This window comes from Poecile atricapillus, chromosome 2 (genome assembly GCF_030490865.1).
Source record: "Poecile atricapillus isolate bPoeAtr1 chromosome 2, bPoeAtr1.hap1, whole genome shotgun sequence".
In the NCBI taxonomy this organism is placed as follows: domain Eukaryota; kingdom Metazoa; phylum Chordata; class Aves; order Passeriformes; family Paridae; genus Poecile; species Poecile atricapillus.
In genome coordinates this window covers 148,301,176-148,325,180 of record NC_081250.1, presented here as the reverse complement: position 1 = coordinate 148,325,180, position 24,005 = coordinate 148,301,176, and the positions used below count along the sequence as shown (strand labels likewise).

General features: G+C 39.8%; 1 protein-coding gene across 1 annotated transcript in view; it reads left to right on the top strand.

Moving 5' to 3' along the window:
• FAM135B (family with sequence similarity 135 member B) overlaps positions 1-24,005 on the top strand; it is a 122,313-nt gene that overhangs the window by 42,895 nt on the left and 55,413 nt on the right. Inside the window, exons 3-5 of the mRNA XM_058832484.1 lie at positions 13,885-14,024; positions 19,591-19,661; positions 21,537-21,710. Of these exons, the coding sequence (XP_058688467.1) occupies positions 13,885-14,024; positions 19,591-19,661; positions 21,537-21,710 (385 nt within the window). The remainder of the gene's footprint in view (positions 1-13,884; positions 14,025-19,590; positions 19,662-21,536; positions 21,711-24,005) is intronic.

Sequence of the window (24,005 nt, the reverse complement as noted above, 5' to 3'; positions counted from 1 at the left end):
CACTGAGGGAAGAGTCACCATTCCAGCACGAGCTCTCTTCAGAGGTGCTGACCCAGCTTGACAGGAAATCTTCTTGAAACTGACTTGCAGTTCTTGCTTGGGAGAATATTTTCTCAAAAAGACATCGAAGTCCATATGAAAAGTATGAAAGAAAACCAGTTGAATTTGAGTAATTACAGCCAGAGAAATGAAGAAAACTGCAAGAAGATTAAAAAAACATTTCCCAGGTGTTGATGTTAGTGTGCTTTAAATTACTCATCTGGTTGTAGAAATTAAAATTCACCCAACTATTCAGCTGTAATTCTGACTGATTTAGACAGAGTTTCTGCAGGATTAAATTTTGGAAAGAACCTTATTGCCTTTATTCCATGTGAAACTTCAGCTGCAATTAAGGAAAACCAGAGAAAGAACACCTTCTCTGGCACTGCATGTCTCATATTTGAAGTTTATTTTGTTAAGGGATTTCACAATAGCTCCCATTTCCACCTTCCAGCTCTGATCTTTGTTACAGGGATGGCTCACAAATAGGTAGAGTCAATGGGATGGAAAATCTTGAAAAATCTGTCTGCAAAAAGTATGTTTTTTTGGTTTATTTGGGGTTTTTTTTTGCATGAAATGTTCCCCTCAAGTCTTTAAATTCCCCTTATTGATTTTGAATAAGTACAAGCTTACATTTGGTCTTTTCCCAGTGATTCATATCCATGGACTCTTACATGATTTCCCATTGCTCTCATTTTCAAGGACAGCTGACCTTGCATGGACATTGGCATGTAGAAAAGTGCCTTATTCAAAAGGCACTGTAATATTTTTTTTCATCATCTTAATATCTGTAGAACAAGCTTAACCTAAATCACTATTCCCTGGGTAATGGAAAATAACATCTTGGCTTTAGGCATTTGTAAAAGTATTAAAAAGAGAAGAGACATTGTTTTTACTGGCTTTGAGTCTTCCTACCCTGCTTTATAGTTTCCTGATTAGTGCAATATTGGGCTGGCAGTGTGTCCTTGCTGCCAGGAGCACCAAAAGTATCCTGGGGTGCATCAGGAAAAGTGTGGCCAGCAGGTCCAGGGAGGTGATCCTGCCCCTCTACTTGACCCTGGTGATGCCACAGCTGGAATATTGTGCCCAGTTCTGGTCTCCTCAGTTCCAGAAAAACATGGGGCTACTGGGCAGGGTCCATCACAAAGCCACGAAGATGATGAGGGGTCTGGAGCATCTTTTAGAGGAGAGACTGCAGGAGCTGGGCCTGTTTGGTTGTGGAGAAGAATGAGGCTCGCTGCAAACAAATATCTCCAAGGTGGGTGCCAAGAGGATGGTGCCAGACTCTTTTCTATGGTCTCCAGAGACAGGATGAGGAGCGAAACTAAAATACAGGAAATTCCACCTCACCATGAGGAAGAACTTCTTTACATTGGGGGTGGCAGAGCACTGGAACAGTCTGCCCAGAGAGGTCATGGAGTCTCTCTAGAGACTTAACCCACCTGGATGAACTCCTGTGCAACCTGCCTTGGCAGGGGAGTGCACTAGATAATCTCCAGAGGTCCCTTCCAAGCCTGATAATTCTGTGATCCTGAGATTCTCTGATTTTCCAGTTGGAATTTCCAGTACTTCTCTCAGACCTTCCTACCACTGAGTTCTCTTAGCTCTAACAGCAGAAATGATATTTTTTCCAAAGTTGTGCCATTTGAATATATACTATTCATACTGTCATTCTTTGGGAAAGGGTTTAGAAGTTAGGAAGGGAGATAGCTGTAAGCAGGTGCAACACAATCTCTCCTGCTGTCTTCTCAGAACTTTGGAAGAAGTTGTAATGCCTCCAGGAAATGGACTTCAATTCCAACTTTGCAAATCATGTCCTGAATATTATCAGCTTAAGCTTGTCTCCACAGACTGCACTTGGAGTTGTTACTTTCAAAATTATTGGGAATGCTGATGGATAAATTTAGACAAAGAAAAGCATGGTTGTCACTAGGCAAAAATATCTAAGGAAATATTGGCACAATTTATCCCTTGTGGGAACCATAAAGGACTCTCATCCCAGCTCATCAGTATTTCTCAGACAAGGTTGATACAACAGCTGAAAGTAATGTGGTAAATACTGAATAAACATTCAGCTCTCCAAGTGCAAACTGGTTAAATGAGAGACAAAGCAAAGGAGAAGTTGAGAAGGTGGGAAACTGAGGCACAGAGTTGCCTCATGATTTGCCTCATGGCTCTCCAAAAGGGAGCACAGGGATCCAGATCTCTCTGGAGATCTGAGATCCCTTCCTACACAAACCATCCTATGGGTTCCTCCCCAGGTTTGATTTTCAGGATTATCTTGAGCAGCTGACCATAACTTTGTGCAAGATTATTGTCTATAGTGGCTATAAAGCCTTTTCTGGCACCTTTGTTCTAATTGGGGAGGTAAAGACATTTAAAAATTTGAGTGCAGGGGAGGTTATATGAGATTGTTTTTGATCAAGAGGATTTGGCCCATTTCAATTTCAAAGTCTTAGATGAGTTTTGTTGTGAAAGGCAGGTGGGGTTAGATTCAAGGCACTTTATCTTATGTTGATTACTCCATTTAACAGCTCACTGCAGAACTCTGATGTGTATGCAAAGTTTATGCCAAATAAAACCCAGACTGCTCAAAAAGAAATATGAGATGCTTTTTTTTGAGTGCCCCTTCACTCAGACTGAAGGCAATCAATGAATGGGCTTACAAGAAAACAATCCAAAGAAAGAGAACAGCTAATGATATTTCTGGCACATAACAGGAAGGAAGAAAGCAGTGCAGTTTAGTGAAACCCCAGGCAGAAACCCAAATGGCTCTTGCCTGACATACCTTGACAAAGAAGGATTGGTCCCTTGCTGATTTATATCTGTGTGATACGGATGAAGCCTGAGGATTTCAATTGAGATGATCTGTGTAACAAAAAAAAGAAAAAAAAAAGAAAAAAAAACCAAACAAAAAACTCCACAAAAACAAGCAAAAAAATAAACAGAAAACAATTACCAATGTGGTGGCAGAGCTTGATGGAATCTAATTGGAGAAGCAACAGAGAAGCAAATAAATAAGAAAAAAAAGAATTAAAAAAATTGTATTTTTGTGCTGAGCTGTATAAATAGCAATTAAATCTCTAACCAGGCAAGAATTGGCTGACCTAGGAAAGGAGCAGTCTCACATCTCAGCTGGATGGGAAGTTTAAAAATATCTGCTCAAAGGAGTATTTAAAGGATACAAAACAAACATAAGAAGACTGGGTTTCAATGGAGTTTATGGCTTCTGGAAACAGTTCCTGTGGCAGATTAGCAATATGGTTTACTTACTTGGAAGCCACTTCATAATGGTATTGGCTTTATTTTTAACAGATATTGTTTCCCACCAAAAGGAAATTAAATTTATTTTTGTGTGCATGTGGGTTAGTATTTAGGAGAACTTTTTATTCCTTTAGCCTCATTAGAAAGAAGATAAAATTGTCTTTGTGTAGTTTTTCTTGACTAGTTAAGTGACACCTGTCTGCTTCAAGGGTTGTGATGACACTGGTGTTGAAAACATGAGGCCTCGACACAACTCACTTGTGGTCTGACTCTGCCAGCCTCCATCATATTCACTTCCTTTCTGGAGACTGTTCTGTAATTTCTTTGCCTTGAGAAACCAACACTGTACATGTGAGATGTCTCAAGAGCAAGAATTGTACTGTAATTTATGGAAAGAACTTGGGTCAGGAGAGGAACATCTATTTTAGAGTGCATTATCTTGACCTGGGGACTTGTAGAGCTCTTCCACATTTTTATGGGCAAGTAAGGACTGGATGTGTTTCTACTTTTCCTCCCATTATATATAAATACCAAATCTAGTGACCAGAACCAGAGACCACCTGGGCAGTAGGATCAGGTCTCTCATGAATGAGCAAGGGATCTGCACAGGCCCAGTGGGATGTTAAAAACTTAATGTAGAGGGATCCCTTTACTGCTGTGGGTGTGACAAACCCCCCTGGAACATCACACATTGAACCTGCAGCCTGTAGAATGAAAGACCCTGTCTTAGCTACAGCTGAGATATCAGGCTTCTTGTACCCAAATTAACTCTGAAATTAATCACAGAAAGGATGTGAAATACCTCATTACTGGCATTGTACACTGCAAGAAAAGATCTGTAGGACCTGGAAGCCTTTTCTATATATTTACTTTCTTGATACAGAGTTGGTGGTTTCTTTCAGTGGAAATCTGAGGTCCTTCACTCTGAATCCTCAGGATTTTTATTTTAGAATGGAATATTAGGAACTACATCCTACCTGTGACAAATTAGATTTCGACTCATATTTTTTATTAGACTGTCACAAAATGTTTTATTTATCTGTATATATTTATATTTATATAGATATTTATTATATATTTTATAGTATATATATTTATATATTTATATTTATTTATGTATTGTTTATATTCAAAGTAATTTACCCTCTGGGTGAAGTACAGCTGGCCAAAGTGCTCAAGATAAAAGTTTGGTAAATGTACAATTTCCATCCATCACCTCTTGAACACAGCAGGCATTGAGATAGCACATTAGAAAGCATTTGGTTCCCAATCTATACCATTGATAGAGTACAATCCTTCAAAGTGTTACAGATACATCAGGGAAATCTTGATTTTTCAGTTTGACTTAAGGTCTGGGATTTTAACTCAGGGACTTTCTTTTTGAGTCCGTAGCTGTTGTGTTGATGAGATGGTGCCAGATATTCCATGAGACACTGAGAGAATAACCAGTGGATTAATGCAATATCTGTGCTTGTCTGTAAAATACAGTCACACTTTTGTATATTTCAACTCTTACAGATAGTCACACTTTTATATATTTCAGCTATTACAGATAGTCACTGTACTTTTATGTACTTCAACTCTTACATTTCTGGACCTCTAAACATTTGGGATTTCCCAGCTGCCAAAGCATTATGTGAACAGTGTGAGAAAAGTGGAAGAGAATTTTCCCATTGGTAGCCAGAAGAAAAGACTAGTTGAAATGAAATTCTGCAAGTGATTTCTTTCTTCTTTGTGCACCCCTCATTTACACTAGGAGCTCTTGGTGATTGTAATGGGAAATAGCTCTCTACCTGATGGGTGGAATAAATTAAAACCATATTATTTTAATTTCACTTTTATTTAATTTTCTTTTATTAGTCTTTATTTCTGCTAGGATAGTTCTAAACTTCTTGGAAGGTCAGTGCAACAGTCTGAAATTGCCAGAGTCTTGTGATGCTGAAAGAGCTATTTAGTGTTTGGGGTTTTCAAAAGGCACTTCAACTGTTCATTTGCCATATTTAGGACTGGATTATTTTTTTTTATCCTTCAGTCTTTTTTTGTCTTTTCACATTACACAGCAAAGCAGAATAATGTTGACACTGGAGGCAGTTATAAAACATTTGCCTGAATGGTACAAATTGACATTTATACAAATGGACATTTATACAAATACTCATTGGACATGAAAGTGAAGTCTCGCCTTTTTTGAGCTCATTAGGAGATATATTGTTCTCTAAATAGGCAGGAATCTCTCTTCCAGAATTTAATTTTAGTGTTGGATCTATCTTTGCTCCAGTTCTTTAGTGCTAAAAGCCAGATGATTTTGTCACAGGGTTGTTTCTTTCCTCTCTTTCATCCACTACAGCAGCACAGGGGCAGGGAGGGAAAACTCAAATCACCAAGAGCTCTGCTCAAGAATGTGGCAGTGGGTATTTATTAGATACAATACTTTTCTGTCCCAGAGTCACCACACCTATTGTGCTCGGTGGGAGCAGAAAACAATTACTTGAGCTCTTATACTTTAGCTCTTACTACTTCCACAACTTTTTATCAATTTCTCCCACGTGTTAACACGGACGTGAGTGTGACAGCTTTAACTGCTGTGTACCTAAGTTCAGAAAACCAGAGAAAAGCAGCCCTCTCAGGACCTGGTTTGGAGGAATTTTTATCAAGGAGGAATGAAAAATCCAGTTGAAATTTGCAGCAGTTACCACTATTTGATTAGTATTGGTGGGGACCTATAATTAGCTCTTATTTAAGAAGGCATATGGCTCCAACAGATGGTAAAGGAAAAAAAGAAAGTTAGATAAACAGGGATATTTGCACAAGGTTTTCTGATCTCCTTTGCTTGATATTTTGCAGCACAGTGCTTGCTTAGGTTCTGGAAAGATGGCCTACTCCTCATGTGAGGAATACTTACATGCCTTAATTTCCTCTAAATATGCCAAAATTCTGTGGCCTGCAAGTGTTCAAGGATTCTGACAATAATAGAAAATTTGAGGTGACAAGGAAACTTAGAAAATCCTTTTTTTTTTTTTTTTTATAAGGGTTCTGAGTGAAAACCAGCTCTGCTTGTGAGGTTAATGGGAATTTCAGATGGTAAAAGCCGAGGAATAGGACAGCATGTGCATGGATGGGTGAGAGAGGTGGTCATCCATGAGAGAGATTTGGGTTGTTTATGGCAGTACCAGCCAGGATTCTGTGTGCTGTAGAGGTCACTTGGACTATAGGTAGGTGGATTGCAACTAGTCCAGACTGAGATTTTAAATGCTTTGGGGAGACCTCACTGAAGCCTTACAGCACTTCAGAAAGAGGGAGAGAGAGACTTTTTTCACAAACAGGGATAGGACAAGGGCAACAGTTTTAATTTGAAAGAGGAGAGATTTAGACTAGATGTTAGCAGGAAATACTTCCTTTTCTGTGAGGGTGGAGAGGCCTTGGCATGGGCTGCACAGAGAAACTGTGGATGATCCATCCCTGGAGATAGCCAAGTCCAGGATGGATGGGGTTGGAATAACCTGGTCTAGTGGAAGCTGTCCCTGCCCATGGCAGGGGTTGGAGCTGGAGGATCCTTAAGGTCTTTTCTAACCCAAACCATTGTGTGATTCTGTGATTATTTTATGGTGCTGTGTCTACCCATTTTTTGCCCCCTTCCTTGTTCACCTCTGTTTTACTGCCTTTGTGACTGCTTCCAAGTGGCTCCAGAGTGAGAACATCTAGCTGGGTTCAAGCTGCCTTCTGCTGGGATTTACCAGCAGCCGGCTTTCCACAGAGGCAGATTCGGAGAGATCACATGAACCGCTGACACCACATGTCTGTGTGGGCAGTAACATAAGGTTTGTGGGTAGGAAAGTTTCAAAACGTTCACAGCTCATTCTCAAGTGAGTGCCTTGCAGTGCCCTCCCTGTCTGTGCACGAGTGACCTGGGAGAATGAACCCATCTGCCTCTAAAGGTATCATCTGCCTCTGATTTTCCTGTGTGGAAACACGAGGATGATATGCTTCTCGTGGCCATGAATTAGGCTGAAATACAAATGTTTAAGTGTGCACTGGTATTTACAAAGAAACATTTACAGTCAAGCTCTTTTTACAGCTGCAGTATCTTGATTTCCCTGTATTATTGAAGAGCATCTCTTTCATTAAAGCAGAATCCTGCTATTCCATTTTTCTGAATAGCAGCATAATAATACTGCTTTTCTCAGAGAGTAAGAGAGATTCAAGAAATTGCTAGAATTTGAGTAATTATCTAATTTCCAATTCTATAGTCATAAAGACATTAAAGAGGCTAGATCTGAAGTTAAATCTGTTTCCCATATGGATTTTTTCTGGCTGTTTAAGCAGTCCTTATTTATCTTAGACCTCTGACACAGTGCTCATGAAACTGCAGAGAGCTAATTCTAGAGAAAACTGGTTGTAAACCTGAAGCTATACTTTTAAAAGGGCTGGAGTTGTAATTTTATATTTAGAATAATAATAATAAAAAAATATTTTCTCTGTTCTCTGCTTTGCATTGGGGATATGAAGTAATTTAATATTTTCAGCAGCAGCACGTAGGTGCTGAATTGTCACAGCTCATCCGTCCTTAATTTGAAAATGTAATAATTAATAATACTTTCATGGGCTGCAGAATAGAGGACAGAGTTCAGGTAAGTCCTGTCTCTGCTCTTCCTTTGTCAAACCCAGAAGTTAAACTATACTAAACAAAAAATGGTTTTTGGAATGTTTTTGCTTCTGGAAAACAGAGGGGTAGAGTGTGTTGTTTTCCCCTGAAATTCTTAGCATTATGTAGCCAAAACCTACAGGTTTAAAAGAAAAATTGTGTAGGATATAATTTGCTGTGCAGGAGGTTTTAATATGTTTCCTTTGGAGAAACAAATTTTTCACATTTCATTTCGGTCTCACACTCCTTGTTGTGTGGAGAAATCTAACATTATTAAAAGTTATTCTTAGTAAGATAGCAACTTTAAAATAAACCAAAGAACTAACTCCAAGGTTTTTTTCATGCTTCTAGTGCCTGTTGGAAGCAGAGCTATAAAGTAATGTGAAGTGAGGTAATGAAGGATTTTTAAATTTCCTTTTCTAACCTCTCCAAAATGAACTCACTCATGACTTTCAAGGTATCCTCCTAGCAGAGGAGCATTCCTTCATGCACTATTTCTCCATTAAGGGCTGTGCCACAAGGAATTTATATTTTAAAGCCTTGAAAAAGTAAATATGAACAGACTTCCATCACTTCTCAAAGATTAATACGGCTGGGCAAATCTGGGTTTGCATACTGGTGTGCTTGCCATCCTATAAAATGTTGTTGATTGACACTGATTCCGGTTTCCTTTGGCAGGTAGAGACATCATGAGGATGCAGAACCAAAATGTAATTATGGAAAGAGTGTAGGTGGCGAGACTGGAGCAGTCCAGTCACTGACATGGCAGACACAATGCAGAGGGTGTAAGGACAGGCCAATCCTATTGCTTTGCAAACAGCAAGGGGCCATGTGACTCTGGTGGCTCTGGGGAAATCATTTATCATAAGTCTCAGCAACACCAAGACTTTGCCATTTCAGAGTTTCTCCTTGGCAGAAATCAGAGGTTGAGATATGCATGTGTCATTGTTTGCTCCATGGGAGAGTTACTGATCTAGAACAATCATGAAACTTCTCAAACCATTTTTATAGTGGTTAAAAAATAAACGAGTAAAGGAGGGTTCAAATAGAAGAATTTTAAAGGAAAGTAATATAATTAGGCATCATGAAAGCAGAGAAAGAATGCTATAAATGCTCAGAGTTGAAAAATGTATAATTAGTATTTTCTGGAGTGAACAATTGGGATAACTGACTGTTGGAGTTTGGGAGGAGTGCTAATCTGTCTGGTGTGTGCATTAGGATCTTGGAAAGTTCAAGGGAACAGTTCTGACCTGCAGAATATTACCACCACCTTCCATTACTTTTTCCTAGAAATGTATTCCTCTCCCCACATGAATTGGAGTGGTGTGAGGGTTCTCTTGGGGGAAATGACACAAACAAGAATATTTGAAAATTGAGAAAATTTGAGTCCCTGTCACACCAGCTGAGGGATGCTACCAGTCTGGCCAGCAACACTTTCAGTGGGGCTTTCAATTAGAAATGCCAATTGTTCTGGCATACCACACTCCTTCAAAACACAAATAGCACAACAGGCAACAGAAGATTAATTCATTATCTACTTTATCAAATTATACCTACTGCCAACATCAAAGCTATGGCTGAGTGGGTTTTATCAGGGGGTTTGATTGGGGTTTGTCACATGTCCCTGTAAAAGGCTGAGGTTTCTGTTGGTGTCCTTCAGGTTCCAGTGCTGCTTCTAAAAGATTCCCCTTCCCTTCCCTTCCCTTCCCTTCCCTTCCCTTCCCTTCCCTTCCCTTCCCTTCCCTTCCCTTCCCTTCCCTTCCCTTCCCTTCCCTTCCCTTCCCTTCCCTTCCCTTCCCTTCCCTTCCCTTCCCTTCCCTTCCCTTCCCTTCCCTTCCCTTCCCTTCCCTTCCCTTCCCTTCCCTTCCCTTCCCTTCCCGCACCTTCCCGCACCTTCCCGCACCTTCCCTTCCCTTCCCCATAATCTGCCTCAGACATCCACCACCCCAACCCACCTCAGTGCCTTTGTCCTGGCAGTGGTCAGATTTATACGGTTTCTTTTCTCACCAAATTAGGTTTTAAATACATAACAAAATCTTTTACAGGTCACCTATCCATCAATTCCTTTCTTGTAAGATCATCTGGGGAGAATTTTTCAAAGGCCTCCAGGATCTAAATAACCTCTCTCTGAATCTTTAAAGAGATGAGTAATTTCTGTATGATGTGCTGCAATAATATTTAGAAACCTCCATCTTTAGAAACACCCAGATGGGAAATTTAGGTAGACTAGAGTGTATCTGGGGAAGCTTGGAAGATTGTGTATGGAGAGAGAGGGAAAGCAGGACATGATACAGTGACTGGTCTGTGCAAGCACCCTGGGTATGAAAGCATCTGTAAGTGCAAAGAGCCTTTCCCCCTTCCTTTTTAAAAATGCCACTGTTCAATTGCCTGTGAAGGAATTTCTAGGAATGATGGTGGGATGGCATGGGAAGAATAGTACGAGAGGGATGCATAAACAAGCTTTTCTCATTCTCTGAATGCCTGTGGAACACAACTCTCCTCTTCATACTTACAATGGTTCTCACAGCCCCGAGAGCTCTTTTGCTTTCCAGTTAAACTGAAGAGCTATTCAACCCAAAGACAATATGCAGGAAATTGAATAGACACTTAGGAAGAGGAGACAGGAAAACAGGATTCTTTCTAGCATAGGGAATACTGCACATGTCCCAAATAAATCTCCTGACAGGGAAATTTACTGATCAAAAATTCATCACCAAAAAATTAGACTTCTTTTTTTTAATTGACCAAAGCTCAAGCCTTTGAAACTGTGGAATTGATGCAGGTCAGTAGAGTTTTAGCTCCAGGTCTCACCTGGGAGTGGGAGCTCCCAGCAGGTTCCACACAGTGTGTCTGTCTCCTTTGTGCTGCCTGCAACTACTGAGATTTCTGAGCAGCTGAGGGTGTACTAGAAAGAGATGTGGGAAAACCCATGGTTCCAATCTTCTCTCTCACACTCCTGTGCTTTGTGCCAGAGGACAGAGGTCCTTGTGTGAGCACAGGGATTCACCTGCTGTGTCTCCTGAACATGGGATACACCTGCTGTGTCTCCTGAACATGGGATACACCTGCTGTGTTCTCTGCCAGCAACGCTCTCTGAAGAATGGCAGCTGTGACAAGTGCCATCCTCATTGCCACTGTCTGTCAGCAAACACACCTGTGGTGAGGAGAGACATAGGCTTCAGAAGGAATCCCAGGAACTAGGGGAAGTTTGGAAAGGTACCAGGATTATGATGTTTTCATGGAGTAGACTAAAGAAGGATATGTTTGGAGCAGCAACTGCTTCCAGTTAGTGCAAGAGGCTCAAGCAGAGTGCTGTACCTGGTCCCTGTCCATACCTGAAAGCACAGAATATTACCAGCAGGTGTTGCAGCCTGAAGGAAAATATCAGTGGGGATGTTGTCATTCCCCTTTGGTTTGAGAGGCAGGATCCCTGCATTGCTGTTGGCATTGCCAAGGCTGCCAAGCTGTCCTCTGAGGAAATTCCTGCTGCAGACTTAGGTCATACTCTGAGAAGGGAAGAAGCCACCAGTGGATGGATGTGTTTAGGGGGGATCAGTCACTCATCTGCTGTAGTTCTCTGCCAGATGTCTGCAAAGGAGGTCTCCTTGCTTAAAACTGAGCATGTAACATCACACTCATTCTGATTTGAGACAGCCCCAAATACTGTAGCATGACATTGGCTTTGACCATTCAAATAAGAGAAATGACTCCTTATGCCACTGTCAAATCCAGCTCCTAAAGCAATTACCCAAAAGGAGTGGTCTGCTCAGGAGTGTGTTTGAAAAGAAAATGAGATTAAACTTTCCATCTGAGAGGAGTGCCAGTGTATCAATATCCAAATCAAATAACATAAAGTTTCCTTTGTCTGCCAGCTAGGAGTAAGAATGCATTATACCTCTAATATGATTTTTGCAGTGTCTGTAATATCATGAAGTTTAAATTAAAATAAATATGACTGCATGCTTTTGAAGAGCTAATCAGGCTGAAACGTTCTATCCTTACTGGTGTAGCACATGAAAATAAAATGTATTTGTCTGGGCTGCCTGGATTTATGCATAACTAGTGTGCAGATGGGGTGGTGGGAAGACAATAGCAGGATGAAATACTTGGGCTGCTTCTGGGTGTGCTTGATAAAAGTCAGTAATAGGAAAATTATTTGAATGTAGCCTGGATGACACCACTATGGTTCCGATTATTAATTAGTTCAAGTCTTATTTATCTTACTGTCATTTAGTCAATTTTGCCCCATATGATTTTTTTCTTTTTTTCAGTGTCCATGCTGTTCCAGTTCCTGCAGACTGGCACCACAAAATTAATTATTATGACAAAACTCCATTCACTTGCCTACTTTTCTTCAGTCGCTTTTTATTTGGGTTTTCTTAGTTGTTTTGAAGTCCTTTCTGTTCTTTTACTTTTATTCCCTCTAACCAAACTTTACCTCATAAAATATTTAATCCTCTGTCAGTTGTGACTCACTGACCTATGATAGCAAATTATATACAAATCTCAGCAGAACAGACCTGTCCTGATTTGAAACTCTTGACAAAACAGCATCCCCTGAACTTTTATCTCAGCATAGCTTGTGGTCCCAAAACAATTCTGCAAAGGGGCAAATTCCAATAAGTACCTCCTGAAAAACTGTGCTTTCTAAAAAGCATTGCCTTCTGACTTTTTGATGATGATCATGCATCTGTGTCTCTCTGAAGGCCTAATCCTGATACACCTTTTTTAATCACCCCTTCTCAGGAGAGCTCCAAAATACCATTTGTTAAAGGACTATATTTCAAAAGCTCAGATTCCTACTGGACTGAGTGCTGGAAAGGGACAAAAGCAACTCTGTGTAAATTTTGCCACCTGTTGCTGCTCTGGGGCTTCAAAAGTAGAATTAGCAGGGGATTCTGATTACCAGCCAAGACAAAGCTTGAAAGTTCTTAACTCTGGTGCCCAGCTGTTCATTTAAAAGTCATTGCAGGCTCCTCTGGAAGGCATTTGCTTTAGTACAAGTTGTTACCTCCAGTGTGAGTTTGTAAAGCTCAGCAAGCCACAGTTTTCCTCTTACTGAAAGGGGAATTGCTCAAAAAGAAGTAGACTTGAAGCACAAATTTTCTTCAGCATAAAGCATGTTTTGTTTTTTTTTAAATGATATCCTAAATTCCATAGGCTCCATTGTAATCAAAACAAAATACATATACTGGAGGCACCTAAATGTTAGAAAGGAAAATCCCACCTGAGTTTATTTGATGTTTGTTTGTGATGATGTGATACAGCAGCACACTGGTGATGCTATTGGCTGAATTTGATATGGACAAGCTTAGAGTTTTGTTTCTTCAGTTCTTTTGATTTATCCAATTTTTTTGGACCAAACTGGTATCTCTCACATGTGCCAAGGACCTGAAGGATTACATAGGCATCTTGAAAATAAAGACTAAATTTTTATGTTTCTGTATTTTAAGATGCCTCTGCACTTGCAGTTTCTACATTCAAGATCTGGTATTGACTATTGTCCCCACTCCCAAGTAGTAACTTCTGGGAGTACCAGAGATGACAAGGAAATTCACTCTTATGAAGGATGCCCATTGCAGATAAAAGATGAAGTTTCACAGGTGAACTCCCACAGTCCTCATGGTGCTGGATGCACTGAGTTGAGCATTTGATGCTTTAGCTTTTATTAGAAATAAAGTTAATAAGTTAAGTGCTGTCATAGGATCAAGGATTCACACTTTGAAATCCAGCCTGCCTAGAGTTTAACATTTGTTTATTTAAATATCATGTCTGTGAACCTACAACTCACAACAACAGCCTCTTCTACTACCATTAATTATTGAAAATTCAAGTGTTTAATTACAAGTACTACCTAGGTAACCCTGGAGTGAACTCATAGGATAAAAAATAATCTCCCTGCTGAAATCACACCAGGAGTCTGTCTGTGTTTTGTGCAGGTGATTCCAGCCTTTGCTCAGCCTGCGTTCATGAAAACAATGTTTACAGCAGAATCTTTCAGATTTTGTACAGAAATGAAGAAATCATTCTTAATGAGTCAATGAACTTCAGAGTGCACCTACTTCTGGATGGTGAACGGGTGAGTTGTTTTGGGATGCACATAAAAACCTGCAGGGCTGGGATTCCTCTTACTTAACTTTAGGTGTGCATTGCACGGGTGTCTCCATTTCAGAAGTTCTGAAGAAGTCCATGTGCTCCAGAGGTCTCATGAATGCAGCTGGTGGAGGGAAGGGCAGTTTATCTGAGCAATCTCCAGCAGATGCATTAGAAGGAGATTGACTGTCCTGTGCCCATCAATACCTGTGATTTATTTGTTTGTACATGCTGACGCTGCAAAACTCTGCATGAGGTCAGACAGACCCTCTGCATTGTGCATCTTTATGAGGAGCAGGCTACACCTTGGCTTTCCTGTGGAATAAGATGTTGGCATACACTGGTAAATCAGAATATCAGAAAATCACGTGTCTCAACCAAAATTTATCATTTGTGTACTGGATCACTCACTTTAAACAGCTGTGCTGATCAACCCCAGGTGAGAAAACTGGGAGTCTGCTGCTTGTTTCTAGAACCAGCTACTACTGCCATGTGCCATTTTTGCTCTCTTCTCCTCCTCTCTCTTGTGACTGAAATTTTATAGAGCTACCCAGCCCCTTTACATCCTTCAGAGGTCTCCTGGCCTTTGTCCTTGGTGCTCCTGACTGCAGGAGCCCATGGGAGAGCTGATGGAGCTTTCTCTTCCTCATAGTCCATGCGCAACCCTTTAGCTTTCTGTGGGACCTCAGCAACAACTTGTCCATCCTGAGACCCTTCTTCCCTTTTTCCATCCACTCCTTCAGCCAGCAGGAGCACTCACACAAGGTAAGAACACAGTCTGGGACACCCAGCTTGTAGAACACCTTTGGCTTAATCTTACTGACGTGAAACCAAAGTCTTCCAGCAGCAATTCCTGTTCCCAGGAGCTTGAGGGGTGGAGCAATCTTTGTTCATGGAGAGCACTGTTTTACTGAAATCTTAAATGGGAAGGGGAAAGAGAGTCACAGTAGAAGGGCATTCAGGCATGTCCAGTGTGCCACCACTGTGCTTTCCCAGCCTAGGGACTCGTACAAAGTGTATGGCATTGGTATTGCTCTCGGTGGTGACAAGAGGCACGACAACAGCACCTTTGCAAAGTCAGCTTGTCATCAAAAAGAGGCACTATGAGTTACACAGCCAGTGAATCATGTGCTGGGTGGTGAACTTGGGGCCAGAGACACTCACCTGTCCTTTGTATAACTTTCATTTGATCATGATGAGATTTAAAATTCCCTTTTTGTCCTATTTCAAAACATATATATATATATATATACATATATTGAGACATATATGTGTTATGTGTGTCTTATATAGAGATCTAAATTGAAACAGCTTGAGAACCCAATTTAAGCTTAACATGCTTCCTTTTCTCTCCCACTTTCCTTTTGGTGTTTTTGTTTGATTTCTTTTTTTTGGTTGTTTTTTTTCTTTTTTTTTAATGATGGTGTCATCAATTTATTCCTCCCTAGAATTGTTGGTTTTGTTTATGTGAGAAATTACTGAATGCATGTCTATCAATATTTGTTCGGGAATGTCCTAGCGTGCTTTATCCAGTATTAATTTTATCTTTTCTCTGTGGAATAGCTCTGACTAAATATCCCTCCCCTCAAATTACAGCAGCTTCCACTGTGTTGAACAGGGATGATTTCTGATGATTTTTTCATTGTTATTCAGGAAAGTTGTGCACCTCACAAAATGGTAAATAAAAAATAGCCCACAAGATGCCTCACAGCTAAAACTCATTGCGACTCTTGATGTGCTGTGTGCAGCACCACTTGGCTTTCCATAGGAGATTCCTTGGGAAGAGGACAGCTGCACAATTCTGTACTTACAATGTGGATTTGCACAGAGAAACTCATTTTTTTTGTGTGGTGAATTATCTTTGGGTTTTCCTGGATGCAGAATAAGAGGATAAGCAGGTCTGTTGTTCCAGATGGGTTGCTGAAGGCACTCTAAAGAATCAAATACAAAAAATAAAGATCTGTAAAAATTTTTATGTATTGAGCAGATTAGCACAGTTCACTTTTGTTTAATGCTCCTAGGTTTTTTTTTTCTGCTTTGATGTCTTGGCCTCCACAGCTTTGCAAATTTGATATAAATGTGGGAGAGACCGAAGTGTGCCACTACTACATCCACAACTATTCAGAGACAGTTTGGTATCTTTGTCACATAATCTCCTGTGTTGGATGAAATCCTTGCAATGTGGTGTTGGCAAGACAGCTAGAGATTTTTAAAGTGTTTTAAATATCATCTGTGTTCATAACTCTTAATTTATTTAGCACACAACAGATGTGAATCCTTTTTTGTGCCTCTTGTGAGCTATGGTGATTTTTCTTGGTTGAGGGTGAAGGTTCTGTTCACTGTTTTTTTTTTTTTTGTTGTTTTTTTTTTTGTGGATGGAAGTTATAATAAATAGACAAAGGAGTTAGTCTGGGTAATGGAAATATTGAGTTCATACACTCCATCCAGTCAGAGCTGGAATCATCCAATAATATATTAAGGGAGCATTGCTCCTTCTGGTGCTCAGGTAGTTTTGCTGTTGAGCTGTTTTGCTCAGATAGACAAAAAAAACTCCAAACAAGCAAAACCAACCAAACAAGCAACAAAATCAATGTGAATGTCCAAATTAGAATATTTGCTATTGTTTTTTTGTTTGTTTGTTTGGTTGGTTTTTTTTATTCTCCCCCTCCTCCTCTAGCATAACCTTAGATACACTTAAGTATGTAAATATATATATATCTATTTCTTTTTGCCTGGTATTAAATGGAAGGAAGCACTATTATTTGCCTAGAAGTGGCATTGAACATGCCTTTCACCATATAAATGGTGCTTTAAATCTCTTTGGTTTATTTGATGTCTTTTTCTATATTGTCCCAGCATACAGCATTTTTTAATTCAGAGGAAAATATATTGCATGGCTGGGTCAGAATTTATTGTTACAAAGAACTCTAATTTATTTTCATAAGATTTTGCTTTCTTTCTTATTAGAGAAGAAGCTTTGTCTCTTCCATCATGCAGTAGAACAGATAACTTCTCTGGCTTCTTCCTTGCTGGCTCCATTCAGGGAAAATTTAGTGGCAGGGAGAGAACAGAGTAAGGCAAGCTGGAATATGAGAGTATATTAGATTTCATATTTTCCAGAGAAATATAAGTGATCTGGGACATCCAGATCATTCAGTTTGACACTCTGGCTAAATGGGTAAATATTAGGGAGGAAATAAGGAAAATGTTACCTCTGCAGTGAGAACTGTGTTCAGTTTTATGTGGGGTTTTGCACTATTCTCATCAGTCTGATTTCATTACAGTTTTGGGATTTTAAATATCTAATTTATGCAGCTCACTGCATGACCCCATGCAGTGAAGAGCATCTCCTGGTCTCTCAGGCATCTGCTCACTGCCTCAAGGTGTTTGGGTGAGTGTCACCAGCTACTGAAATAGTTTGGAGCACAGACTCAGATCTCAGTGGCTGTTACAGATGCTCAGCAGTGCTGGGCACAGAACCAAAATTTCATTCCTTTTATTTGGAGGAGGATGAGGTTTTCTTTGTCTGAAGCACTATACTGAATTCCTAGTTTCAATTCAGAATGTAGCTTCAGTAATGATTACACTTTTTGCCATCCATTGCCAGCAACTGTTTTTTTTAAATGAGCAACTCATTAAAAAGGAAAAAATTGTTTGTTTGTTTTTAATTTTTTTATGAAAGACATACTTCCAGGTGTTTTGAGGCAATCACAAAAGAGAAAGTGCATTTTCAATATATAGAAGTGGGAATTTTCCCTTCACATCTCTATGCCTGTGGCCATGCTAGAAGAAATACCATATTACTTCTGAAGGGATTAAATTTAACATCTTTCTGAATTTTTTCAAAGCACAATCAATCCTTGACTCTCAATTTTCTTACTCAACAGGAAAAGATTGTATATTGTCGATGCAGTTTCACCTTTGGAAAACCTGGCTAAACGTGGTTTATGTTTTTTATTTTATGAATCCTACCTGTCAGAGCAGGGTAGATGCCTCTGACAATGCCTTCAGTGCATTTTTAGTGCTCTGTTGTTAAGATGATGATGATCAGCTTTAGAAAACAGGGTTCATCTTGCCTGTTTTAAGCCGTCTAAAATGCAAATGTATCTTGAGCAAGATATTTCTCTAAACTCTATCTATTGTCGATGGAAAGAGACAGGCACAAACATAAATTAATTGTCCTGCTCCTGAGGGTACCTCAGGATGGAGCAGGTAACTCTCTGCCTCTGCTTATTGCTTGCCACTGACAGAAGACAGAACCCAAAAATCTCATATTTTTGTTGCAAAAATTGGGTAAAAATAAGTTGTATTTATAATACCACACCCCCCAGTGAATAACTTCAATTTTCCATATTTATTTCCATGCACCTGCTTCTGACATGCTATAAAAGATATTTACATTCACAAAAAAAGACTATTTTGGTTATAAAAATATGTACTTTTTTGTTCATATTTCCATTTAGGTGGTTAGAAATTAATTTTCTTTGTTCTATTAAACTTATTTTTATTGGGGAAGAATTGGCATTTCAAAGGAGTGAAAAATAAAGTGCAGGACAGTTTAATTCTCTTCTATTCTAATTTGTTTATTTCCATTGATTACAGTTGTTTTAACTGTGCCAAGCTGGGATGTGTTATCCAATTTAGTTCTTTCCTGGTGAATGTAATGAACTACTAGCTCTAGCACTGTCTCCAAAAATCCAATCAAACTATTTTATTGACAATAAAAGGAGGGTAATTTCACTGGTGGGACCTGTTGAGTTAGGATGGAGGTACCAGTGAGTCACACGTGATTTCTTCAGTGGTTTTGATGAACAGAATCCTTCCATATGTAGACACACTCAGCCATACAAGTCAAACTTCTACTTTTGTTTTAAAAACAACAAAGGCCTTTGAATTTTGGAAAGAAAATGGTCTGCATGAGAATCAATTACAAACTCCCTCCATGAATCTGCTGAGGGCCTGAAAGAGTGACTGAGGCAGGAAAGCCTTGGTTTGCTGAGACATAAACTCAAAGATCAATGATGAGTGATCAGAAATTCCCAGAATTATTTGAGCCATTTCTGAATGTTTTAGGCTGTAAACTTTGAAATTTCTATTAGTTACAGGTAGGTAACCACATGGATTTGTGGCTATTTCTCATCCAGGAAAACCCAGTCCTTGCTTTCTTTCAGCTGATAAGATAACCCAAACAAAGGCTCACTCAGTGAGGGGACAGCAGCCCCAGAAATGCTCCTCAGGCACCCAGTGTGCAAGAGCAAGGATCCAACAAATGCAGAGCCTGGTGCTCTCGGGTTCCTCTTGTCTGGAGTGATTTTTTTGACATGTCATGGCATCTGGGGGCAGATAACACCTCTGACTGCTCTGGTTCCCTCTGATTCCTTCAGCAATTACCTCGACTCGCTGTCACATTTGTTTCTTTCTGCCTCTGTGCTGTCATGCTGCTGTTGCTGTGTAGTTTTACCTTTGCTCTTATCAGACAAACCCACCCACCTTTGACTTCTGTGTTGTAGGTGCCAACTTACAAAAGCAACCTTGTCTCTCTCTTTTTGCAGGTGGAAGATGCATTGAATGAAGCAGATTTTCAGCTCAAGCTGGACCTGCACTTTACTGATAGTGAGCAACAGTAAGTTCTGGTTTAAAGATCAGTTGGTAATGTGGGGGTCTGTTCAACTGGAAAATTATTTTGATGAAATGAGTCCTTTTTCAAAAAGGAGAGCTTTGATAAAGCTTCCATTTGCCTCAGTGTTGAAGTTTTCCTGTTTCTTCTCTCTGCATTTGAAGTGTGTATCTCATATTCCTTCTTAATGGAAGAACATTTTTTTTCTCATTTAAGTGTAATTTTCTCAAAGATTTAAGTGTTTCTCTATCTCTGCTGCTGTTAAAGGGAATATCATCATTGACCTCCATGTGCTCAGGGTCTGTGACTCAGGAAAGAGTTTATCTCAGGAGGCAATGAAGTATTTTCTGGCTGGAGACAGGAGTTATGAACATGCTAAGCACTTTTCTTCTATTAAGAAGATAGCCTCTACATTTTAGGAGGAAGTAGTTTTCCTATTGAATTTGATTTCCTTTAAATGAATTTGATTCTGTAATCTTAGGTGAAGTGGGAGTAACATCCCTTCCTGAGACACAGCGGGAAGTGTGATCCCAGATGTTACTGAGCCTCACTGAATCAGGGAAAAGGGTTCCAGTGACTTGAGCAGCATTTATGGCGAGTGGGAGGGGATGCAGAGAAGTCATCTGAGCTGTGTTTCACGCTGAGACTGTCCCCGTGGGATTTTGTTCATACCCACAGAGCACGTAAACAAATTTCAAGAGCATGTTTCTGTTATCTTCAAGATGCCAAAAGAGAAAACTTGTTCTCTCAGGCGGGGGGGGGACTTGACTATCAGTGCTTATGGGTCTTGAAGAGAGAAAAAATAAACATTAAACTACACCAAAAAATAAAAGTAACTGAAATATATAAGTTACGGAATTGTGCTCTAACTGATACACTTAATTTCTGTTATCACCTGAAAGATTGGTGTGATTTACTATAAACAAAAGTAGTGATTTTTAGAAAATTATATCCTTTAAACGTTTCTTGGAACTAACCACTCAACCATCTATTCCTAGGTTTCCTTAGCTCTGGGAAACAATTGGCTTCAGAAGTGTCTTAAGTGCTTTAAAATAATTCCTCTTTAGAAGTTCCACTTGCATTGGGAGGATCTGTTTAGGCATGTTCCAGGTTTACAGCTCAGTCTCCTGCTCTGCAGATGACTCAGATGTCATGTGGTTGACTGCACACTAGGATGGTTATTCTGGAATCGTTATAAACGAACTTTAAATTAAAGTCTTGACTTTTATTTACTAAAAAGAAAACAAAAACAACCCAAAATCCAGAGAAGCTAGTCCAACCTATATTGTTTCTCTGCAGTTACTTCAGTTTCTCTTTTGAATTTTGGCCTCTTCTAAAAATGTTTTTTTTCAGATCGACAAACTATAAAGGTACACTGAATATTCTCATCTGTGTCTGACACAGGATTGCTTCTAACTCTCATAGATTGCCTGAGCTGATTGTTCTTACAAAGAAGAAGACAAGCAGTGTGGTGTCCCATCTATGAACACTCAAATAATCTGAGCAGTTTTCTAAATGCATTTCCTTCTGCTACTTAGATCTTGATGTGCCTACTAGTGCATAGCTGGACATCAAGGGCAATTACCAGGGAAAACCAGAACTGTGTCACCTCTGTTCTTCTTTTATACCATATATTCATATATAACTGCATATGTTCATTATTTTTTGTATTTCTATTTATATTAATTATATCTACATTAGTATTAATATTTATGTTTGGCACAAATACAGCACAAGATGTTCTCCAGTCATGTTAACCCTTATGAAGCTGGGGAGTGATAAAATTTCACCTCAAGCCGTCTCTGTGTGCTGCCTGTAGCGCGCTACAGGCTGTGGCGAGTCAGCCTTTCACTGACCCCTGTAAACCCGTTTCCCTTGCAGGCTGAGGGATGTCCCAGCCATCCCCATGATCAGCAGCCGCACTCTGTGTCTGCACTTCCACCCCCGCCGGGGGCTGCACCACCACGTTCCCGTCATGTTTGACTATTTCCACCTGTCCGTGGTCTCCGTCACGGTGCACGCGTCCCTGGTGGCTTTGCACCAGCCTCTGATCAGGTAACGGGCACGGGAGGAGGAGGAGGAGGCTCCTCTGCTGAATTCTCTCGTACAATTTGCTCATTGGATGGGAGGAGCAGAGAGGATAATTTAATTTAAGGGTTTTTGGTCCCGGGCTGAGAGTCTGGAGATTGGGGGTTAGAACCAAACTCTGACACAGGCCTCTTCCCTTGGTAAGACACTGGGGATCCGGTCAAAAATTACAAACTTTTGGGAAAGAGGTTAAGAATTTGGATTAGTCTTGATCTCTATTCCCTATCTGTAATGAGGAAAGTGAAAATTACGTTTTCCTTGGTGTTTTTTCCTCTTTAGACTAAAAGCATTTAGATTTTTTTCTCTCTGATGATTTGTAAAGCACTCAGGGCAGCTGGAATCATCCGTGGCCTCTGTGCATGAGCATAATTCATAAAGTGGTTAGGAGGAGGCACGCAGGAGTCACTGCTGGCTAAGGCTACTTATTTTTCCTTTGCAGCATCATCTGGTTTGACTGTGCAGCACTATAGTACCAGCTGCCACGGGGTCTAGGTGTGATTTATGTTATCTGATTCATAATAACAAGAAAATAATTCAGAACTCCTTCAAGTAAAACAGGGCTGGAGGTCAGTATCCTCTAATATTTAGAGTAGGTGAAGGGAAGCAAAGGTCTTTCTTTACTCAGAGCCCAATTTAGTCAGCATGTGAGATAGAGAGGACTGGGAGGGAGGGAACTCCTTTGGTTTTGAAGCAAAATGCAGTGTTTGGATTTGTTCAGCTTCCCTTAATTCCAGCAAGGTCTTTTTTCCCAAATGACCAAAAGATCTTAATTTTGTCAAATATTGTGCAAAGAGCACAGTGTCAGAAAGGAAAGATGAATCTGTAGAGTTTGTTTTCCTCGGGTTTCGTGTTTTGACTTAATCCTTTGCTTCAGTTCTCCATTAGGGGGAAGGAATTGCTTGAACATGATGTCACAAATGAATTGGGATTGTAAGATATTGGGCCTGAGGTTATGAGAAGTTGAGAAGTTGTGGATGCCGCATCCGTAAGCTGTTCAAGGTCAAATTGGATGGGGCTTTGAGCAGCCTGGTCTAGTGGAAGCTGTCCCTGCCCATGGCTGGAAGGTTGAAATTAGATAACCTCAAAGGTCCCTTCCAAACCAAAACCATTCTAAGGTTCTATGATTCTGTGAGACGTGACAGGGATGTGTCTCCTATCAGCAGATCACGCTGGCATATCTGTGTTCTGCTGATGTGATACAGGTAACTGCTGTGGCTCTGATTTTCTATGTGTTGACTTTTTAACAGTGAATCAGCTTGTAACAGACTACTTAGAACCAGATAGTTTTGATCAGATAATTTGCTTATTCTTCTACGATAGGAAAGGATGAAAGAAAATAGCTTAAGAAGCTTAATGATTATTTTGAGTTCTGTGTTATCCTCTAGTGAATGGTGCTGCACAGCCTTGTAACTGTTATTAGGCATAAATCACATGATGAGCAACTGTTCCATAGTCAGATTATTATAGCTTTTAAAATACTATTTTGTGGACATTTGTGAAGTATACAATGTATTTACTTAACGTGGTGGAATGAAGGTTTTTGGCAACACAATATACAGTCTCATTTGCTTAAGCCCATAAAATCATTTTAAAGTGCGATAGTGAGGATTTATCTTCTTCTTGATAAATATTCCAAACCAGAAGAGTTTTTATTTCATGCATTCTCTAAGTATAAATCAGGGTGGAGACAGTAATGTAAAACAAATGGCACTTCCAAGCACTCTAAAACAAAACCAGCCAATTAAAACTTATTTGGGTTTCCCACAGCTCAGATTTTTCCTTTTAATCATTTACCATTGAAGTTTATTGGGAGAATAAAAAAATTAAGTATACAATCAGAATTTTTTTTCATTACACAATAGAACCTGAATGACTAGAGAGTCTCTTTTTTATTTTTTTTTTGTCACATTATAGAAAAAAATAAACCCAAATCATACAATCATCGAATGGACTGGGTTGGAAGGGATCTTAAAAATCATTTAGTTCCAGCCCTCCCAACATGGGCAGGGACACCTCCCACTAGACCAGGCTGTTCAGAGCCCCATCCAGACTGGCCTTGAACATATCCAAGGAAATGAGGATAATTATACAATGAAGGAAAAAAGTACCTATGCAGTGTTTCATTGTGGTTTCATTTGTTACCTTGAATTGCCCCATCATGGTACGTACTTTGTGTGTATATACACATTATTCCTACATACATCTATAGACTCATACGTAAAATTGCAACAGTTCTAGACCTACCCTGAAAAGAATTATATA